General features: G+C 36.7%; 1 protein-coding gene across 2 annotated transcripts in view; it reads right to left on the bottom strand.

Moving 5' to 3' along the window:
- STT3B (STT3 oligosaccharyltransferase complex catalytic subunit B) overlaps positions 1–22,665 on the bottom strand; it is a 101,886-nt gene that overhangs the window by 5,826 nt on the left and 73,395 nt on the right. For both annotated transcript variants that reach the window (XM_055558132.1, XM_055558133.1), the window contains exons 6-14: positions 17,312–17,410; positions 16,186–16,332; positions 15,049–15,097; positions 10,820–10,974; positions 7,276–7,487; positions 5,626–5,813; positions 4,838–5,009; positions 3,794–3,967; positions 1,225–1,338 (exon numbers count right to left, since the gene is read on the bottom strand). In XM_055558132.1, the coding sequence (XP_055414107.1) occupies positions 1,225–1,338; positions 3,794–3,967; positions 4,838–5,009; positions 5,626–5,813; positions 7,276–7,487; positions 10,820–10,974; positions 15,049–15,097; positions 16,186–16,332; positions 17,312–17,410 (1,310 nt within the window). The remainder of the gene's footprint in view (positions 1–1,224; positions 1,339–3,793; positions 3,968–4,837; positions 5,010–5,625; positions 5,814–7,275; positions 7,488–10,819; positions 10,975–15,048; positions 15,098–16,185; positions 16,333–17,311; positions 17,411–22,665) is intronic.

Raw genomic sequence — 22,665 nt, 5'->3', positions numbered from 1 at the left:
TTGTTATTACATATCTTACAACAGGAAAGTTATTATACTTCATGTCTTGAACATATTCTTGAGTAGGGAAAGGCATCAAAATGAATGCATGCTAGATGCATGGCTTAGAGCTCTCGATCAGACAGGAAAAACAAAGTCCTTTAATGCTATTATTAGTGAATAGAGAAACTAATCTTTCACCCATTTTCTGGGGCAGCTAATTATTGTGCCCTTAGCGCTTCTCTCTTAGCATAACATGAGTTTAGAGACCAGGCAGTTTGCCTTCAAAAGAAATCAAAACACTAACAAAAACTTAAACCTAGTAGTAAAATTATTATTTTTTAAAGCTACTTGCTTTAAAAAATTCCAAATGAATAATGCAGAAGCGTTATCTTGATCCGTGGTTTTTTCCTCTGCCTTCTGGTATCAACCAGAAAGCAGCATGGAACCAGAAAGTTTTCAATATAACCTTAGTATGAAGGTGTAACTTGGTATGACAGTCATGCAATATAAAAGTTAGGAAGAACAGTAGAGGCTACCAGGAGCCCCATTATATACAGATAAGGAAAAAACCAAGCCCAGGGAGAATGTGACTCATCCAAGGATTACATGATATGATAGAGCCCGATCTGGACCCCAGGCTTGTGACAGTTGCTGTTCGTTCCTTTTGCCACAATGCTTCCCTGTCCATTTATTCCTTTCATTGACTAAATCTTTTGTAGCACATCATTCTAATTTTCTGGGAAACGCTGACCTAGAGAGTCCCAGCTATTTGAGGTAATGGAGAACAGGGAGAGAATAAATGTGTGAAGTGACTAAATAATCCAACCCTTTAATTTCCAGCCTCCCCTCACCAGGCAGTAGAGTAAGCTACTTAAGATCACACTGCTTCCCAAGACCTCTCGCTGGGAGAGCAACGTTTTCCAAAAACATGAAGTCAAAAAAAAAAGCAGGATGGCAGGCAAGGGTTGGATTTAAGCCTCTATTAATTAACATTTTGGAAAGAAACCTCTGCTCTAAAAAATATTTCCTCATTTTTCACACAGAAGTTTCAGAAAGTAAATAGAGTAGAAAAAATTTTAGATGAGCACAGTTTTCTTTAGAGCACAACCAAAATATTATCCTGCTTTTTAGAGTCAAACAAGACTATTGTTAAAATATTCCTGTGAATAAAGATTACAGAAAAAGTCTAGAATAAAGCTTATAAAATAAAGATTATAGAAAAAAACAAAGATTATAACTAACCTGCATTTCTCCAAATCTGTAGTATGACATTTTATACATAAGGCAATTCAACAAAGTAGGGGATCCTGCTTTGTCTACACGGAATTCTCCTTGTGAGGTGAAATAGTCACTTTCCTATAGGAAAGAATCCAGAAGTTTCTGTGTCAGTTTAATATAACATATTCACAACTACAGGTTCCCCTTTTCATTTCCCCATAAGAGCTAGCTTTTGAGGTTATCTTCATAAAGCCATATTTAGTTAAATCTCAAAAAAACACAGTATCAGAAGACAAATTTATAAATTTAATGTGATCTCTTAAAAACCCACAAAACTATCATGGGTGTTTAATACTCAGTCCAGAAATTATTTATTAAAAGAAAAAAGTATCCAAGAAAACATAAAGAGAACAATAGTTTGCTGGATGAAGGAGAGCAATTAATTATACCAGATTTTAAACCATGTTATAATAAAACCTCAATAATTATTAAAAAAAAAAAATGGCACCAACACCATGAATTAATACCAGGTATGCTGACTCTCTCCAACTGTGTCCCCTTCCCCAGCCATTCATTGTTCCTTTTCAGAGTTTTCCTAAATTTGTCTTATTTTTCCATATGAATGTCAAAACAATTTTTTTAGTTGGGAGGGGAACATTTAGAAAACTCTTACAGCAATTTTTATTGTAAGCTCATCAAGTTTATAAATTAACCTCTGAGAGGGCCAATCTGATACTATTGACAGAAATTTCTTTTCTAGGAATTTATCCTACAGAGATACTAAAATATGGGCAAAATGATGAGTGTAGAAAGTTACTTATTGCACCACCGTTTCAGATTAAAAAACTCGAAAAATCTTAATATCCATTAACAGGGACAGGTTAAATAAATCATAGTGCACACACACAATGGAATACACTATACAGATGTAAAAAAACAAATGAAGAAGGATCCCCATATTTTAATATGTGAAGATCTCCACAGAATATTGTGAAGTAAAAAAAAAACCAAGAACAATGTATATATTTTCCTACTAGTTATCTGCTTCAATTAGAATAAGAAAATAACAAGAGATTACCATGGACTTTTTTTTCTTGGGGGGGGATACACTTTTACTGTATGTCCCTATATATATTCATTTTGTGAACCATGTGAATGTGTAAATTACTTCCTCAAAAGCACAGAAAATTAAGATTTTTCTCTACACAAATGTTCAAAACATATCTCAATCTATCATGTCAAAATTTTAACACTGCTAAAAGCAAATCCACAAGTGAAAACTCACATACTTGGAAGATTAAGACCAATGTAAATACAAGGAAATACTATTTATTAATGGTAGTTAAGAGATAATGTCGGGTAGTTAAGCATTTATGTTTAAACAGGAAATCTGGGGTTTTACTCAACTTTACCCCTGTCACACATAACACATTCCCATGTTTTCCCAAAAGGTCCTTTTATTCTGGATCAGCAGTGAATCCTACTCTTCTCTTTTATGCCTTCATCATGTAACCTCACTGCTGGGTGCCCATCCTCTCTGAGCTCGTAGCTGAGTGGGAGGATACAACACAGTCTACCTACAAAACAGGCTGGACATGACCTGATGAGTAGAGACATGGATGTACCACAGAAGGACCTCTGCCAAGGGGACAGAACTATTGTCAGGAAGGTACCCCAAGAAGAAAAGATTATAACATGAATGTCAGATGAGCCAAGGAAAGAAAACACAAACCAAGTTTCATGGGCTAGGGGAGAGTGACAGAGTGGAAAACGTTGCTAGCAGGACAAGAAGCCAGCAAAGGGAAGTATTAAGGGGTGGCATTTTGAGCTAAGTGGTTTTGATTTTGTACCAATGCTTTCCTATTTCAATCATCATTCTGATTATTCTAAACCAGTCATGAGGCTGTGGGTTCATCTATGTTACCAGAAAATCTCATAACAGCACTACAAGTGAATTATTCCTGGCATCTCTATTAGTTATCAACTGAAATGGCCCTAATCACCACTGTTAACACTAGAACCTAGAACAAGACCTACCGCTCGAACCATATAATGCTGACTGGCCAAAAAACAACTTGCCCAAAGCACCAAGCTGACAGCGGCAGGGTTTAGTTGCAGCTCTTATCTGTCTGCTATTTTCTTCCGAGGCACCTTTTCTTAAACTAATGGAGGCTTAAAAAAAAAAAAAAAAAAGCTGTAAAGTAACATGATCAATGTCATGTTAAAATTGGGAGAGGAAACAAAGGCAAAGACAGTAATTTGAAGGCTACTGTCCTATTTCAGGTTTATGAGCACTGGGGTCAATACCAGAGTGGAAGCAACAAAAATGGAAGGAAAGGGCAAATGGGAGAGGCTGTAGGAGTAAAAGCAAGGATCTTGAAAAGAAATTGTTTCCTAGAGGAGAATGGGAGTACCAGATTTCAAAAGTTTTAAACCTGGGAAAATGCTTATGCTGGCTTTAGTAAACAGTAGAGTGAGGGACTGCTCTGGAGACAGGATGATGATAACAAATACAACGCAGTCAGAAAGGGAAGAGGGTTACCTGCACTCTGGGAACGGTCCTTCACACACCAACAAGAACCTAGTTTCTTACCCGAATATCTTTTGGATGTTCCCCTTCAGCTATCCTAACCATCCAGAGAAACTTGTTGATGTCATCACCAGAATAGCCAATAACCCCTCCAAAAATAATCAAAACATAATCTACGTCCAGACTCCTCATGATTTTATAGGCTGCTGTTTCATTTGAAGACATAGCTTTTCCTACCTAAAGAATAAAAAAGTGAGAATATGTGTTCTTAGTTCCAAAATAACACTAAAAATAAACATGAATGCACATTTTTACCTTAAAATAGAATGCATCTCAAGTTTGATTTACATGGAATTCCTTTTATAGAAACAATCTGCTATAAATTCAACAAATTCATGAGATTTATAAGCACCTCCCTTACTATAACCAACTACAGCATGTCAAAATCAGGATATGAGCTCATATTTTCCTAATAATTTGGTCGCATTAAATTAACATTTTAATATGAAAGCAAACAAAAAAAGCTTAAAAGAAGTAGAATTTCTCAAAATCCCAGGCTGGGGATGACCATCTGTCTAGCTACAACAAATATATCCTTTTCTTCAGTCTACCAAACACCTGATGATTAGCTCCAACACTAAATACAAACAAAATTCATTTGGCTAACACCTAGCTATCTATTTAAAATCTTTCGAGAACAGAGAGGTGATTAATTAACGTAAGTTAGTTCTGTAACAGCTAGAGTGAACATAATGTGCATGTTCATAAAACACAGTGCACTTGCTTTACACATCTGCAAATAATTTTCTTAACTTACGAAAAGGAAAATATAAGACAAATACAGTAAATTTCAGATTTTGCCTCATTCTCCAGCATATAGCCTCTGATTCTGAATGATATATATACAAATTCTAGTCTTAAAAACCAAATAAGTAAGCATACATTGAATCACTTTACTGAACAAATATGTAGAGAAGTATGTTGAAAATTCAGCAAACAAAAAGCACTTTCCCCCCCAGTTTTCCTACTTAATCACAAGTGAAGTCTGATGTCTAAGTAGTGAATAACGGTTTGTAACTTTTGGCCTTCTGTTAGTCAAGTTCTTACCAGTGCTATGTGGCTGTTATTCCAGGTGTTGTTATCCACCAGAGTGGTTCTATTAGCCATCCCAGCAATCTGATAGCCGTAATCCCACCAAGACATCACTCGGGCATGTTCATCTGTATTCTGCCTTAGCCAAAAGTAAGCTTCTCTGAAATCATCTAAAATATTCCTGGTTCTGAAAAGAATCACAATATTCATTTAAATAAGACCTTATAAATGTGAAGATGGTTTCTTAAAATCTTGGGGTGCCAGGCCACTAAATAATTTCATATTTTAAGGATGGTAGTTAAAAAGCCTCAAGGGTAGAGAAGAAGAAAGAAAAAAAAAAAAAAAGAGCTAGACTACTGCTTCTTTGACTTTAATAGGCATACAAACCACCAGGCTATCATGTAAAAAAGCAAATTCTGATTTAGTAGTTCTGAAATGGAGCCTGCACAAGTCTGAAGAGCACCCACGTGAAGCAGAAGCTGGGGTGGGAATGTAGGGGCAGAACAGAGACCACCTGTTGTTAAATTTCAGCTGCATCAGAATCCCTGGGGCACGCCTTAAAACACAGATTCCTGAGTCTCACCCCCCGGTTTCTAACTCTACATGCTTAGGTGGGGTCAAGAATGTGCATGTCTAATGGGCTTCCTGGTAATGATGATGCTGTGTCCAAGCATGACACTTTGAGAAAGACTAATGTGTATGTTATATATGCAAAGATTTCAGATAGACCTCTGAATTCTATTTTTTGAGGCAAGAGAAAAGAGCAGGTGTGGAATCCTTTCGTAGTCAAGCCATCTTCTTACCCATCATGATTGTAAGAGGCCAGGACCACGCTTGGGCTGGAGTAAGCATTGCTTGTGACCCAGGTGCAGTGGACTGCAAACATCATCAACAGCATCAGCATCAGCATGGTGACAATGCTTTTTATATTAGGGCCTAACCCCTCTTCCGTTTTTTCCTGCTCAGTTACATGCTTCCTCACTTTGCCTGCCTGAAAATACAGAAAACTGATGAGACAAATTCATCATCTCACTTGCTTTCATTAAGACATTACATGGAGAAGCTGGGAGAATGTCATCTATCAATTTAATTCTTTCAAGAGGAGAATGTATAACCATCAGGAATTCTTGCGTGGGTCATACAATGTTTTCTAAAAATTATCAAGGTAGATTCTCAAGTCAACTGTCAAAAAGAAGACTTCCTGGAACTAAACCCAATCCAGGAACTGGTTGCAGAGCAAAATATCTCCAGTAAGAAGTTGCTTTGGAACTCAACTGACCTTATGTTTACATAAATACGAAGGGGAGAACCAAATGGTCTCATCCTGGCAACCTTTCCTTATAAAAAAATTGAATTCCTCATCCTGAAAAAAGCAATGTTCAGTTATAATCCAGGACTTTGTAGGACTTTAGTACAGGAAAAAGAACACATTATCAGAATGAGTTTTCCAATTTCCAAACCCTAAATCAATAAGCTTGTTAAAATCAAGATTGTATTTTTGAAAACAAAACAATAAACCTCATCAAAAACCAGGAGAGAACAGGACAGAGTCAGAGGTTCTAAACTGCAAGGTTAATTATTAAGAAACCACAAACCAAAAATAAACACAAAAGCAGGCATGTGCTTTAATAGCACTAATCTGTATGAATGATATTGGACCTATCATAGTAAGTAAAGAAAAGTTTTAAACTGCTACTTAAAAACCTAGTTAATATAGTAAAGTTTAATTTGTTGTTCAAGACAAGTGCTCTAAGTCTTTCCACACTTCCACCAAATCTAATTCTGCTGTGTTTCCTGAGATCTTAAAAGTGAATTATATTATATGGGCCCAGCACCTAGTACTAACGAACTGCAGACTTTTTTTTTTTTTAAAAAAGGCATTTAATACCCTTCATATGGGATTTCCTAGGTGGTGCAGTGGGTAAAGAATCCACCTGCCAATACAGGAGACGTGGGAAGATACCTTGAAGAAGGAAATGGCGACCCACTCCAGTATTCTTGCCTGAAAAATCCCACGGACAGAGGACCTTGGCAGGCTACAGTCGATGGGGTCGCAAAGTGTCAGACAAAACAGCATACACAATATCCCTCATTTACTATTCAGTCTACTAGATATTTAAAAAGTTTACACTGAATATGGACTTCAAGGATAAAACCCTTGTGCACATGGTTTCAGAAAGATTTATAGTGTTAAATTTTATGTAATTTAGTAAGAACATCAGCTTTTTGCTCTCAAAATTGGGTTTTAGTTTATAAAACCTGACCCAAAATGTGATTATATACTCTGGTGACATTTTGTTTTCTTATTCTGAGTGAAAAGACAAACTAGAAGTGTCAGTTTGTCTAGATTCTTGTTTAACCACACTTCTTAATATGTATGGTTCTTACTATGGTGGAAAAACAAAACAAAGGAACACATAAAACTTTTAAAGGCCTTACTTTAGATTTCCCACCTTATCATACAAATTTCCTGGGTTTCTCTTGTCATCCTCATCACTGCTGTCCTCCACAGGCGGGTTTTCCCTTTTCATGTCGTCCCCCAAATAGTGCTCAAAAACGTTTGAGAAGGCAATTGCAGACAGCATGCAGACGACTGGAGTCAAGGTCAGCATCAGCCGGACCATCACGCCCGCAAAGTAGACGGCACTGATGGCGTACAGTGCAACTGCAAAGACAGGTTCTCTTATAATACTTCAAGAAAGAAAGGGTCCCAGGAAGACCCACTGAAAATTCAAAACTACTTCAAAGGACAATCGAAACACAGACAAACATCTCATAAAAGGGCTGTTTCTAAACTGATAATCTGAACCAATTTCAAAGTCATATTTAGAGATTATAACTAGTATTGACCAAATAAACACTGCATATCAATAGTTGATAGAAATGTATCAGGATTCAAATTAATTATAGCTATTATGGGGAATGAGACAATTTGTTATTTGTCAACAGCATCACATATTAGAAAAATCCATAACAGAGGAAAATGTGTTTGGTGAATTATAGGCACAGTAAGTTTATAGAATCAAATAGTCTATGAAAAGATCATGCCAATATTTGGCATAAAGCCTGATTTACAGTAAGAATAGGATAAGAAGAAAGTAATTTATTAACCAAAGGAGGAACTTATGAAGCTACTGCCGAGAAACTTAAAAAATCTGCAAGTACTTTCCAACAATCAAACCGTTTCAGATAATGTGCTCACCACGGGGAAAGGCTCTATTCATTTCTGGCTAGAGGCTGTGACTTCACAAAGTTACTGAGTCCTCTGAGTGCCCATCTCACTTGAAACAAATTCATATTTTTTTCCTGACTAAAAAATACATTTACTATACAATATTGTTTATCTCAGTGAATTTTTATATGCACACACCTATGTAATTGCCACCCATATCAAAATACAGAACATCTGTATACCTCCTCAGGAGAAGCCCTCATGCCTCTTCCTAATCAATAACCACTACGCTCTCCCATAAAACAAGTAATCACTATTTGAACTTTTAAAGCAATAATTTAACTTTCCTTATTCTTGGTTCAGTTCAGTCGCTCAGTTGTGTCCGAATCTTTGTGACCTCATGGACTGCAGCAAGCCAGGCTTCCCTATCCATCACCAACTCCCACATCACCAACTCCCAAAGCTTGCTGAAACTGCTATCCATCAAGTCAGTGACGCCATCCAACCATTTTGTCCTCTGTCATCTCCTTCTCCTCCTGCCTTCAATCTTTCCCAGTATCAGGGTCTTTTCCAATGAGTCAGTCCTTCACATCATGTGCCCAAAGTACTGGAGCTTCAGCTTCAGCATCAGTCCTTCCAGTGAATATTCAAGATTGATTTCCTTTAAGGATTAACTGGTTTGATCTCCTTGCAGTCCAGAGGACTTTCAGGAGTCTTCTCCACCACCACAGCTTGAAAGCATCAATTCTTCAATGCTCAGCTTTCTTTATGGCCCAACTCTCACATCCATACATGACTATTGGAAGAACTGTAGCTTTGACTAGATGGGCCTTTGCCAGCAAAGGAATGTCTCTGCTTTTTAATATGCTGTCTAGGTTTGAAACGGCTTTCCTTCCAAGGAGCAAGTGCCTTTTACTTTCATGGCTGAAGTCACCATCTGCAGAGATTTTGAAGCCCACTCTTTCCCCATCTATTTGACATGAAGTGATGGGACCAGATGCCATGATCTTTGTTTTTGAACACTGAGTTTTAAACCAGATTTTTCGCTCTCCTCTTTCACCAAGAGGCTCTTTAGTTCTTCGCTTTCTGCCATAAGGGTGGTGTCATCTGCCTCTCTGAGGTTATTGATATTTCTCCCAGCAATCTTGATTTCAGCTTGTGCTTTATCCAGTCTGGCATTTCTCATTATGTACTCTGTATGTAAGTTAAATAAGCAAGGTGACAATATACGTCCTGGACGTATTCCTTTCCTAATTTGGAACCAGTCCATTGTTCCACATCTGGTTCTAACTGTTGCTTCTTGACCTGCATACAGATTTCTCAGGAGGCAGGTCAGGTGGTCTGGTATTCCCATCTCTTGAAGAATTTTCCACAGTTTGTTATAATCCACAGTCAAAGGCTTGAGTGAAGTCAATGAAGAAGATATTTTTCTGGGATTCTCTTGCTTTTTTTTCTATGATCCAACACATGTTGGCAATTTGATCTCTGGTTGTGCCTTTTCTAAATTCAGCTTGAACATGTGTAAATTCTCAGTTCATGTACTCCTGAAGCCTATCTTGGAGAATTTTGTGCATGACTTTGCCAGCGTGTGAGATGAGTCCAACTGTGTGGTAGTCTGAGCATTCTTTGGCATTGCCTTTCTTTGGGACTGGAATGAAAACTGACCTTTTCCAGTCCTGTGGCCATTGCTGGGTTTTCCAAATTTGAGTGTGGCACTTTAACAGCATCATCTTTTAGGGCTTGAAATAGCTCAGCTAGAATTCCATCACCTCTACAAGCTTTGTTCGTAGTGATGCTTCCTTAAACTTCATAGAAATAAAATTATATAAAATGTTCTCTTTTGTACTGACTTCTTTTGTTTACCCACACTATTCTTGTATTAATTGTTGTGCTGTATTCCACTCTAAAATGCATAAGAATCTCTTTTTTCTACTGCTAACCTTTGGAATGTTTCTAACTAGGGACTATTATGGATAAAGTTGCTACGTACATTCTTTGACATGTCCTTTGTTAGACACACACACTCCCTTCTCTTGGTACCTAGGATTGGGACTGCTAAATCACGAATGGGCAATATGTTAAGCTAATTCTTCTTGAGCGATGTAGTATTAACATGGCTTTCTCCAAAGTCCACTGACCTATATAAACCAGAAAAGAATGAGTGCCATTCTTTGGTTAGCACCTACGCAGATGCTATTTTCTCTCTCCTGACTTCACTCTGAAACTCTAACTTGTGAGTATCATGCATGGTCCAGGCCACGTACTTGTACAAGATATATGCTTGTGTGACCCTGTGCATATTACAAAGCATTTTCAGTTTCAGGTCTTATCTTAAACAATGGCTTTAAAATAGTTTGTAATTCTAAGTCTTGTTGGTTGAAAATTACACAAATCTATCAGCCAAGAGGATATTTACTTACAGGTGATTCGTATTCTATTACAAAATGTACTTTCCCACTGAAATTTTTTGGATCATGGATGCCCCTGCAAGTCTTCCTACTTAGAATTAACTGAGAAAACATAGTCAAGTCTATTCTGTCAACAAAGTTATAATTTCCAATTCTCAGCCACAGACTATCATTACATTAACCTCTCAGAAAACAATAAATTGAAGGAAAAGCTTACATACTAGTCCAAAATTTAAACAGTTAATAATTAAGAGTATATATAATGCAAATTCACTTAATTTTTCTTGGTTAAGCACTTACGCAAAGTAAGAGAGGAAAGTTAATCATTATGCAAAGTTGAGCAATGACAAAACTTCACGGTGGAATGATAATCTCAATAACAAAAATAAACCAAAGTATTTATTAAAAACCTCTTACCAAATACTCTTTCATCGTTGATATTTTTAATGCAGAACCACAGGCCTGCTGGGAAGGTACACACAAGAATATGTAGATCAAAGAAGAAAGATACCCAAGTCGTAGGTTGATGCTCAGACACTGATGCAATAATTGGAATGTGTATTTTTGCATACCTGGTATTAAAGAAGTTTACGTTATTTAAAATTAAATGATAAAACATAAGTTCCTTTTAAGTGAATAAACTTTCTTTGATTGTACTAATAGATATGGTTCCCATCTCTCCCTCTTCTGGCTTAGAAGTACATTCCAATGTTACCTGCTATAGTGGATATAAATCTGACACATATTGGTAAAACCAAAATCAACATACTTGTCCCTAAAATTAGAATTATCTAAGGCCAGTTATAAAAGGCCACACACATATTCTTCTGGGTGATTTCTAACACAAAAATGATTGCTCAAATAGGAATTTCTTTTGCACTTGTTCTGATACTGTAAAGAGCAATACTGCATAGGAACCTGGAATGTTAGGTCCATGAATCAAAACAAATTGGAAGTGGTCAAACAGGTGATGGCAAGAGTGAACATCAACATTTTTGGAATCAGTGAACTAAAATGGAATGGAATGGAATGGGTGAATTTAACTCAGATGACCATTATATATACTACTGTCGGCAAGAATCCCTAAGAAGAAATGGTGTAGCCATGATAGTCAACAAAAGAGTCCAAAAATGCCATACTTGGATGCAATCTCAAAAACGACAGAATGGTGTTTGTTTCCAAGGCAACATTCAACATCACATTCAACATTACCATTCAACATCACAGTAATCCAAGTCTATGCCCTGACCAGTAATGCTGAAAAAGCTGAAGTTGAATAGTTCTATGAAGACCTACAAAACCTTCTAGAACTAACAGCAAACAACGACGTCCTTTTCATTATAGGGGACTGGAATGCAAAAGTAGGAAGTCTGGAAATACCTGGAGTAACAGGCAAATTTGGCCTCGGAGTATAGAATGAAGCAAGGCAAAGGCTAATAGAGCTTTGCCAAGAGAATGCACTGGTCATCGCAAACACCCTCTTCCAACAACACAAGAGAAGACTACACATGGACATCAGCAGATGGTCAACACTGAAATCAGACTAATTATACTCTTTGCAGCCAAAGATGGAGACGCTCTATACAGCAAAAACAAGACCAAGATGACTGTGGCTCAGATCATGAACTCCTTATTGCCAAATTCAGACTTAAATTGAAGAAAATAGGGAAAATCACTAGACCATTCGGGTATGATCTAAATCAAATCCCTTCATGATTATACACTGGAAGTGACAAATAGATTCAAGAAAGACAAAAATTCAAGACAAAAAAAGATTCAAGAAAGATCTGATAGACAAGTGTGACTGAAGAACTATGGACGGAGGTTCATGACATTGCAAAGGAGGCAGTGATCAAGATCATCCCCAAGAAAAAGAAATACAAAATGGTTGTCTGAGGAGGACTTAAAAAGAGCTATGAAAAGAAGAGAAGTGAAAGGCAAAGGAGAAAATAAAAGATACACCCTTTTGAATTCAGAGTTCCAAAAAATAGCAGGGAGAGATAAGAAAGCCTTCCTCAGTATCAATGCAAAGAAATAGAGGAAAACAACACAATGGGAAAGACTAGAAATCTCTTCAAGAAAATCAGAGACACTAAGGGAACTTTTCATGCAAAGATGGGCGCAATAAAGGACAGAAACGGTATGGACCTAACAGAAGCAGAAGATATTAAGGACACATGGCAAGAATACACAGAAGAAGTATACAAAAGAGATCTTCATGACCCAGATAATCACGATGGTGTGATCACTCACCTAGAGCCAGACATCCTGGAATGTGAAGTCAAGTGGGCCTTAGGAAGCATCACTATGAACAAAGCTAGTGGAGGTGATGGAATTCCAGTTGAGCTATTTCAAATCCTAAAAGAAGATGCTGTGAAAGTGCTGGACTCAATATGCCAGCAAATTTGGAAAACTCAGCAGTGGCCAGAGGACTGGAAAAGGTCAGTTTTCATTCCAATCCCAAAGAAAGGCAATGCCAAAGAATGCTCAAACTATCACACAATTGTACTCATCTCACACGCTAGCTAAGTAATGCTCAAATTTCTCCAAGCCAGGCCTCAACAGTATGTGAACCATGAACTTCCAGATGTTCAAGCTAGATTTAGAAAAGGCAGAGGAACCCGAGATCAAATTGCCAACATCCACTGGATCATTGAAAAAGCAAGAGTTCCAAATCGGGAAAGGAGTACGTCAAGGCTCTATATTGTCACCCTGCTTATTTAACTTATATGCAGAGTACATCATGAGAACTGCTGGGCTGGAGGAAGCACAAGCTGGAATCAAGATTGCCAGGAGAAATATCAATAACCTCAGATATGCAGATGACACCATCCTTATGGCAAAAAGTAAAGAACTACAGAGCCTCTTGATAAAAGTGAAAAAGGAGTGTGAAAAAGTTGACTTAAAACTCAACATCCATAAAACTAAGATCATGGCATCTGGTCTCATCATGGCAAACAGATGGGGAAACAGCAGAAACAGTTAAGAGACTTCATCTTTAGGGGCTCCAAGATCACTGCAGATGGTGACTGCAGACATGAAATTAAAAGACACTTGCTCCTTGGATGAAAAGTTATGACCAACTTAGCACATTAAAAAAGCAGAGACATTATTTTGCCAACTAAGGTCCATCTAGTCAAAGCTATGGTTTTTCCAGTAGTCATGTATAGATGTTAGAGTTGGATTATAAAGAAAGCTGAGCAACGAAGAACTGATGCTTTTGAACTGTGGTGTTAGAGAAGAGTATTGAGTGTTCCCTGGAGTGCAAGGAGATCCAACCAGTTCATCCAAAATGAAATCAGTCCTGAATATTCATTGGAAGGACTGATGCTGAAGCTGAAACTGCAACACTTTAGCCACCCGATGTGAAGAGCTGACTCATCTGAAAAGACCCTGATGCTGGGTAAGACTGAACGCAGGTGGAGAAGGGGACGACAGAGGATGAGATGGTTGCATGGCATCATCGACTCAATGGACTTGAGTTTGAGTAAACTCTGGGGGTTGGTGATGGACAGGGAATCCTGACATGCTGAAGTCCATGGGGTCACAAAGATTTGGACACAACTGAGGGACTGAACTGAACAAGCACTTCCTAAGTTTGCACCAATGAGTTCGACTACCTTTTGGATGTGTGACTAGCAGAATAACTCATCGAATAAGATATCCTATTGTGACAATACCTCTTAACACGGAGATGGCACAGAGGTGGTTGGTGAGAGACATGGAAAGGACAAGACAGATTTTCTCTGAAATGTCCTAAGATTCCAAAGTGGGCAAGTAAAGTTTGAAAACAAGAATAAGTATGACTAGTAAAATTTTAACCTAGTCAGAATTAATTAACTTCTACAATTAGGGTTTTTCCCTCAAACTCTCTGGTGATGCAAACGCTGATCTCTGGGAGTATGTGTCTGTTAGTTTCAGCCATCCATACATCATTTGCTTATGCCCTTTAATTAGGCTTGGCTAGGGGCCTTTTTGGTATTATATCAAAGGGCAGGCCTGTTCAATAAAATGTAGTAGGTTTTTTATCGGGCCACATGGGGTAACAGAATAGCAGAATCAAGGGAGAGAGGTCAATTATCACCAAGAGATATTTTCTTATCCTTAGAAAAACATTTTTAGAGTTAAAAAAAGTATTGAGCTAATGTAAAAATATTTTTTTTTATTAACTCATCTTGTAAAAGCACTCTTAAAAAATGCAACAAATATCCTCTAGCATATTTGATGGTTAAAAGACACCAGGAAACTTAAATAAAATTAAATTTTTTCTCATATCTATAGCATATAGATTTATAACATAGTATCTATCCTTAAGGGTTAAAAATTAAATATTACTAATATATGGAAACTTTGAATACATTGGTAAAAACAAAAAAAAATCAATCATTAAAATGGCACATGTTACCTGAAATGTTTTAATAAACAAAAATAAGTTAGTTGCCCATGAAGAACAGAAATATGACTTACATATCAAACTACAGGTGAATTCCAAACGGATATTATAACAAAGACAAAATACAACATTTACTAAACCGGTATATGCTAAATATTTTAGAATGTTGCGAGGTATTGACAGAGATATTAACAATAAAGAAGACAAAAGAATATTTAAATAACATGAGGGCAAATAACTTATCTGCACTTACCCAGTGTCCCACAATGAGTAAAACCTGCCACTCCATGGTGCAATGTAACCTTGGAAGGAAAAATGCAAAGGAAATTCATTGGCCATTTCATTGTTTTTATTGGTTTTATGTTTACGAATTATTTGGACTAATTTTAAGCTAATGTTAAAAGAACTGCCCTAAAAAAAAAAAGGTTATACTGTATTTCACACAGCTGGTCATCAGATAAAATACAGTAGTAGTAGTGTTAAGTCACTCAGTCATGTCCAACTCTTTGTGATCCTACGGATCCTTTGTGATCCTCTGTCCATGGGATTCTTCAGCCAAGAATACTGGAGTGGGTTGCCATTTCCTTCTCCAGGGGGTCTTTCTGACCCAGGGATCGAACCCAGGTCTTCTGCATTGCTGGCAGATTCTTTACTGTCTGAGCCTTAGGGATCAAATTAAAAAAATACCCATGGATATTACATTTCCAAAGAAATACAACAAGCTAATGACACCGACACTGTAGAAAGCTTTCTGATTCTTTTAAACCTCTAATTGACTAGTAAAGATATTAAGATAGCACTGGATAATTTTAAAAAGTGAGAGGTGTCCAGTACGCCAAATTTAGATCAATTATAAAGGTGATTTTAAACATTTGTGCCTTTTACTCCTGTCAATGAATTCTTCATGATTTTATGAGCTAAGCTGGTACATTAATTTGACATATCTTCAGAAAGAATTTGATTTGTTTCCAGTGACTGGTCAAGTCAGGACAAGAAAGTAACTTAGAATCCAGAAGCTGACTGAAAGCTGATCTGGTTGGCTGTTTAGAAGCAGGAGACAGAGTATATAACACACTAGGGAGGGTAAACCTATGCCGTTAACACCAGAAACTTTGAATTTTATACATTTTGGGCCTAATCATCTATCAAGAGAAGGATGCTTGAATGTGGCTTTAGCAAAACCTGAAGCAACAAATATATTGTTTAAAAAAAGAAAGAAATTTGTAGTGCTGTTCAGATTTTAGAACCTTTGACTTATTTTCATACCGTTTCTAAGGAAACAATAGCTGACCTACTAGGATAAATGGAACATGTACAAAATTTGCAAAAGAATTTACCTTTTGCAATGACCTAGAGACAATATTCACATCCGACAGGTGATGACACCTACCTGTGTAAGTCAAATAGATGACACTAAGGAACACAGCACCTGCAGCTAGTGACACACCCAAAAAGAACAGGGTTTGGAACTCTTGTTTTGTTAACCGGTCTCGCAGATACTGCAAGAAAGCGTAAGCTTGCAGCAATGCAAAGACACCTAATTAAAGAGAAGGTTCATATAAGTAATCAACGAAGCATTTTTCTAAGAACATTGAGAAACATTAATTTGGAAGACTTAGAATACCTTGTACAATTCAGTGATCTGACATTTCCTTTGTCAAATGACGGGTAACCAATTAATACATCCCAAAAATTCTGTTACATTTTTTTTTTGTAATACATGAACAGAGAAGCCTGGTGTGCTGCAGTCCGTGGGGACATGACTTAACGACTGAACAACAATATATGGTTACTGTTCATAGCTGGGGTGGGTGTGTGTGGTTCAAGATTCTCACTGAAAAATCTGATGATAAAAGCTATGGACCATCATCATCTCAAAGTTAAATATACCGGTATTTATAAAATGCTACAAACAAAATGACTACCCATGGATTTTCTATGGGTCATGGACCTTGTGTGGAATCTCTGATAAAAGTTTTATTCACAGATCTCTCATTATATCTTGTTATCTGTGACCCAGATTAATGATGGCAAAATGCTCTGCTTTAGGGAGAATTATGAGACTTTATAATCAATATAAAAGCTCTTTTAATTCTAGTTAGTAGGGATGGATAAAATATTTTAGTGAGATGTCAAGAATATAAAAATGAAATGTTTCATTCCATCTAAATTTGGTAAAATGACAACTCAGTGGTATAATAACTCAGTATACAGATATATTACTATTTAATGTTTGTTTATACAAAGCAAATTTGTTTATACAAAGCAAATTAGTGTTGGCAAAAAAGGATGTTTTACCTTCTCAAAACAGCCATACCTGGGAAGACAGGCACTTTCAGAAGCCCAATATCAGAAAGTCTCAATAAATTGTCATATTTTACAGTGGTGATGTTTCAGAACTAATACAATGAAAATTAGAAACAACAACAAAACCCCAAAAGAACCCTTCATTCCACTCAAGATCAGTCACACATTCATGGATTCTTTAGAAGAAAGAACATAGATATTTTTCCTACCTGCAGCTGCCATGTGTTCACTTGTTCTGATTGGCTGGAATCCCACAAAAGGTATCTGCATGGATAATATTAGGCCCACAATATAGAAAGTGCTATATGCTATAAAGACAAAATAGGAAACAAGGACAATTCACTATTACCATTAAGTACTTCAAACATAAATATATACATGATTCATATATTTTTTTAGCAAAGTTTTAACAACTTATTTTAATAGAATTTTGAAGTGACTATTCTATTTGATACATATTTGATGATTAATCAATTATACATTATAAAACATACAATTCTTTTCTGCCATTTAAGAAAAGTATTATTTTAAGGAGACTGGTGCTGTTTTCTTTTTCTGAAAATGGAATCAAATTTTTTCAACCTATCATTAACAATTGTTGACATGACCCAATAAGCATGTAAACACCATTCCTATTAGCATTAACACAAAGTATGCATTACCAAATGAAAGCTTATCATTATCCTATATGAGTAGCTTGCAGTCTGAAAAGCTTGTAAGTATTTCACAACCTTTTTATAATCTCCTAATATTTTTGTACAGTAATGTAACCAGTTTAAAGAAACTTTATGTCCATCTACTAGGTTTTCTATTATTAAAGAACAAAAGAACTAAGTGCACAGAGGTCAAGTCATAAAACAGACTAGTTACAAATTTATTAGGATCTAGTAAAGGAAACTTATTTGCTTTCTGCACTGAATATACTATGTAGTATTCTTGGCTTATATGAACCTAAGTGTATAGGCAAATTGGGGAGTGGTTACAGCTTGTATGAAGGACTTGTTTTTGCATTAAGGTGTTCACAGATCATTACAGCGAAAATATCTGGAATAGTCGTAATTAAAACTTACTTTGAAAAAAAGTTAAAACTCTTCTGAAATAAGTAAATGTGAAAAATATTCCATTTAAAAAGCTTATTATACACATCACCTTATGAAGGATAGTCAATATTTAGTGCTTGGCAAATAAAGTACTCTACTAGGGAAAAAAAGACTGCAAGAGAACGGCTCAGCAGATGCATCTGTATGCTACACACTGTACAGCACAGCATACACTTCTCTTTATCCCACTCAGCTGAGAAAGCATGCTTATTGAGGTAAATTATGGGTTAATATTTCAAATGTTAAGTTGCCTTCCAAGCTGTCTGATCAGAGATGACTACAGTATTAGGAAAAGGCTAAGAAGCTTAAGTAAATGTAATAGGAAGGACCAATGTGTAAAGTTTCTGATGACCTCAAGCTAACAGAGAACTGGTTGTCGAGAGGATCCTGCAGAACAAACTCATCCAACAATGTACTTTCCAGACACATTCAGTTCAGTTCAGCCGCTTAGTCGTGTCTGATTCTTTGCGACCCCATGAATCGCAGCACGCCAGGCCTCCCTGTCCATCACCAACTCCCGGAGTTCACTCAGACTCACGTCCATCGAGTCAGTGATGCCATCCAGCCATCTCATCCTCTGTCGTCCCCTTCTCCTCCTGCCCCCAATCCCTCCCAGCATCAGAGTCTTTTCCAATGAGTCAATTCTTCGCATGAGGTGGCCAGAGTACTGGAGTTTCAGCTTTAGCATCATTCCTTCCAAAGAAAAACCAGGACTGACCTCCTTCAGAATGGACTGGTTGGATCTCCTTGCAGTCCAAGGGACTCTCAAGAGTCTTCTCCAACACCACAGTTCAAAAGCATCAATTCTTTGGTGCTCAGCTTTCTTCACAGACACATTAGTGTTGGACTAGAACTACTCTCAATGAGATATGTGAACGCAAATGCAATAAAAGTAAATATGAACAAGAAATTCTATGTCACATATATTTGCACTGCCAACCATTTTGGTTGATGGTGTTCAAAACCAGTATGTTTCTCTTACAAATCAGTCTGTGTAGATGCACAAAGAGTCAAGCAGGCCGAATTAGGAAAAAAAAATGGGAACATGGTCATTTTGTGACCTTGAAGAACTGTTGTTATTCAGTCACCAAGTCCTGTCCAACTCTTTGTGACTCCATGGACTAGAATGAGCCAGGCTTCCCTGTTCTTCACTATCTCCTGAAGTTTGCTCAAATTCATGTCCACTGAGTTGGTGAAGCTATTCAACCATCTCACCCTCTGCTTCCCTCTTTCTCCTTTTGCCTTCAATCTTCCCAGCATCAGGGTCTTTTCAATGAGTTGGCTCTTCACATCAGGTGGCAAAATTATTGAAGCTTCAGCTTCAATATCAGTCCCTCCAATGAATATTCAGGAGTGATTTTCTTTTAGGATTGACTGTTTGCTCTCCTTGCAGTCCAAGGGACTCTCAAGAGTCTTCTCCAACACCACAACTCAAAAGCATCAATTCTTCGGTGCTCAGCTTTCTTTATGGTCCAACTCTCACATCCACACATGACTACTGGAAAAACCATAGCTTTGACCAGACAGACTTCTGTCAGCAAAGTGGTATCTCTGCTTTTTAATACACTGTCTAGGTTTGTCATAGCTTTCTTTCCAAACAAGTGTCTTTCATTTCATGGCTGCAGTCACTATCCACAGTGATTTTGAAGCCCAAGAAAATCTGTTAACTGTTTCTACTTTTCCAGGTATATTCAAAACGAGACTAAATCTGCTAATATTCTTATTTCAGTGGTTTCATGCAGCTACACAGGCATTCACTGCCATTAGGTAAAGAAAACTCTTTATAAAGAAGTGGTACACTAGAGTTCAAGTTAATAAAAAAAGTGATGGAGATGGGTTCAAGAAAAAGAAACTCAATCTCAAGAAACATAAAAAAAAGGCCAGGTGGGACTTTAACTTGCAAACACATTACTTTGTAAATATGAGTTAGTGTCAAACAAATCTCAACTAATAGAAACAGACATGTTCTCAACAATATTTTACCTATAAATATTCCTCTACCCAAACTAACCTCATTTATACCTACTTATATACACTGATGATTCAAAGCTAATAAACGTGATACATGCAATAATCCGAAGATAACCATCTTCTTTTAAAAGAACTTGATTCATGTCTTCCCTATTTTTATCTTTTTTGGATCAGTGATACTGAGATGTTTACATAGAGGGATGTGTGTTCTACTTCATAGTACTCTTTAACACACAAATATTTCCATTGTTAAAGGCCCCAAATGGAGTCAGTAGTGCTGAAATTCAAGACTCAATACCCAATCCTAACTGTAGTCACAACCTTCCCCAGGAATACTATTCTACTAGGTCAGCATGGAATGTTCTGTCAGCACAAATGAGGTAATTCTTTCTAACCCCCACTGCCCAAAGAAAGAGGAGGGAATCTGCCACAAAGACCCTTTCCCTCCCCCACAAGTAGGTTACCTAAGCCTGAAAGGCTTTTTTGGTTATGAATTCCTTGTCTTGCCTATAAAAAATCTTTCCCTTACTGTGGTTCTTTGGAGCTCCTTTCTAGTTGGCTAGATTAGTGATGCTGCCCAACTTATGAATCATTAATAAAGCCAATTAGATACTTAAAATGTACTCAGCTGAATTTTGTCAAAAAAAAAATTTCAAGTTCATCTTGCTTAATACTGCCCTTCTTCTTGAACCTGTAAAATTAGACATACATCACCATACCTCAATTTAAATCCCATTTACAAACCCATGTTTTAAAACACAGAATATACATATTAAGAAACAGTGAAACTAGAAGAAATAGTGAAGTAACCTTCAATTCTTAAACCATTCTCCAACGCAAAATGAAAATGTATTTTTCTTGAGTCTTTGTACCATATGTTTTAAAATTATCTCTTTAATTCATTCAAATATTAAGTTATGTTCTATTATGGTCAAGACATTCTAAAAATACAATCTGACATTCTAAGAATCAGATATCCAATTTGGAAAATCAAAGATGTACACAAATTACCTCAATACAATGGAGCAAGTACATGCAACATTGGTGGAAAAAACCCTGGCTCTGTAAGAACTTAAAGGAGGACGAGAGCTCTGCTTCTTGACCTGGACGTTGAAGACGCACATAACACCACCTGCACCATTCTCTGACATTCTCAGAACCCTCAACAGCACACGCACAGAGCAATTGTTCTCCACCAGACTCTGAAACTTGACCAAACTATGGTCTACATCTTCACAACCTTCTATCCATCTATCTTAACCTACTTTTTTTTACCCTTTAAACCAGAAGAATAAAGCTTTCTTTCCATCAAAGTAGTGAGTTCTAAGGAAACAAACAAGACCAATAGTGTGGTAAATCATTCATTACATCATGACAATGTTACCACACTGCCATCCTGTGGAAGTATAGTTACCAGCAATTTTCTCCTGCAGATCAAACTTCCAATGTGTTAGAATTCCCCTCAAATTATCATTAGGAAGATATATACAAAGTCTGTTAGCTTATTTGTAAGCAAAGAAAATCTCTATGATTTGGGACAAATAGTAATCTTCTAAAACAGAACCTAAACATCTTTTCACTTTTACAGTACTTTTTTTTCCCAAGGGTATTGGGTGGGACTAGATTGATATAGAAAAGAAACAAACCACTGTTCTTAGCTTAAGGTGCACAAATGAGTTGGTCTGTACAATAAAAGGCACCAAAAGGCCTGATTCGAGTACCAAAGAAATGCCCAGTTTTCAAGCTCTTGCTGTTCCCCAAAGTAACCTTTAAGTATTTTCTTTCTCCCTGACAAAGTATCACAACTTAAGTTGACAGCACCCTTCATGCTTTTAAAATACTATTGTACGTCCCTTTATGTAAATAAAGTTAGAAAAGGTTTTGTGAATATTATATTCCAGTTAACTCTAATCTACCATGAAATCACCTTAGCATTCGCTCTATCTCCTGGGTGATATTTAATAGAAAGGGCTGGCAAAACACTTCTCTCTTAACCACAACAGCACTAACCAAAAGAAACAGAAAATACTTTAAAACTCAACCAGTTTTGCTTTATTATTAATAAATATGATTAAAGGCTTACAAGACTGTTGAAATCTTTGATTAATAAAGATATTTTACTGTTTGATTACTGTGAATGCTGATAAATAAAGGGAGTGAAAGATGGGAAGAAACGTACATGAAATTATAGCTTACAAGATCCACCCACCAAAAACAAACAAACAAACAAACAAACAAAAACCCTCCATGGATTCTTCTTGACCAGCAGAAATATAATGACTAACAGATACACAAAAGAAAAAATAATTTTTCTTTCTCAAGGATGTGGTTCATTATAAACTGTATTGAATGAATCTTTTAAACTACTATTTTATAAGCTCTATTTGTAAAACCAGGAAGAAGTGACTTGTGCAAAACATCTGAATGGAGACACTATGACAATTTTTTAAAATAGCAAATATACCTACTATTGATGCTTAAAATGAAATCAA

This window comes from Bubalus kerabau, chromosome 20 (genome assembly GCF_029407905.1).
Source record: "Bubalus kerabau isolate K-KA32 ecotype Philippines breed swamp buffalo chromosome 20, PCC_UOA_SB_1v2, whole genome shotgun sequence".
NCBI lineage: Eukaryota > Metazoa > Chordata > Mammalia > Artiodactyla > Bovidae > Bubalus > Bubalus kerabau.
This window is presented reverse-complemented; position numbering and strand designations above follow the sequence as displayed.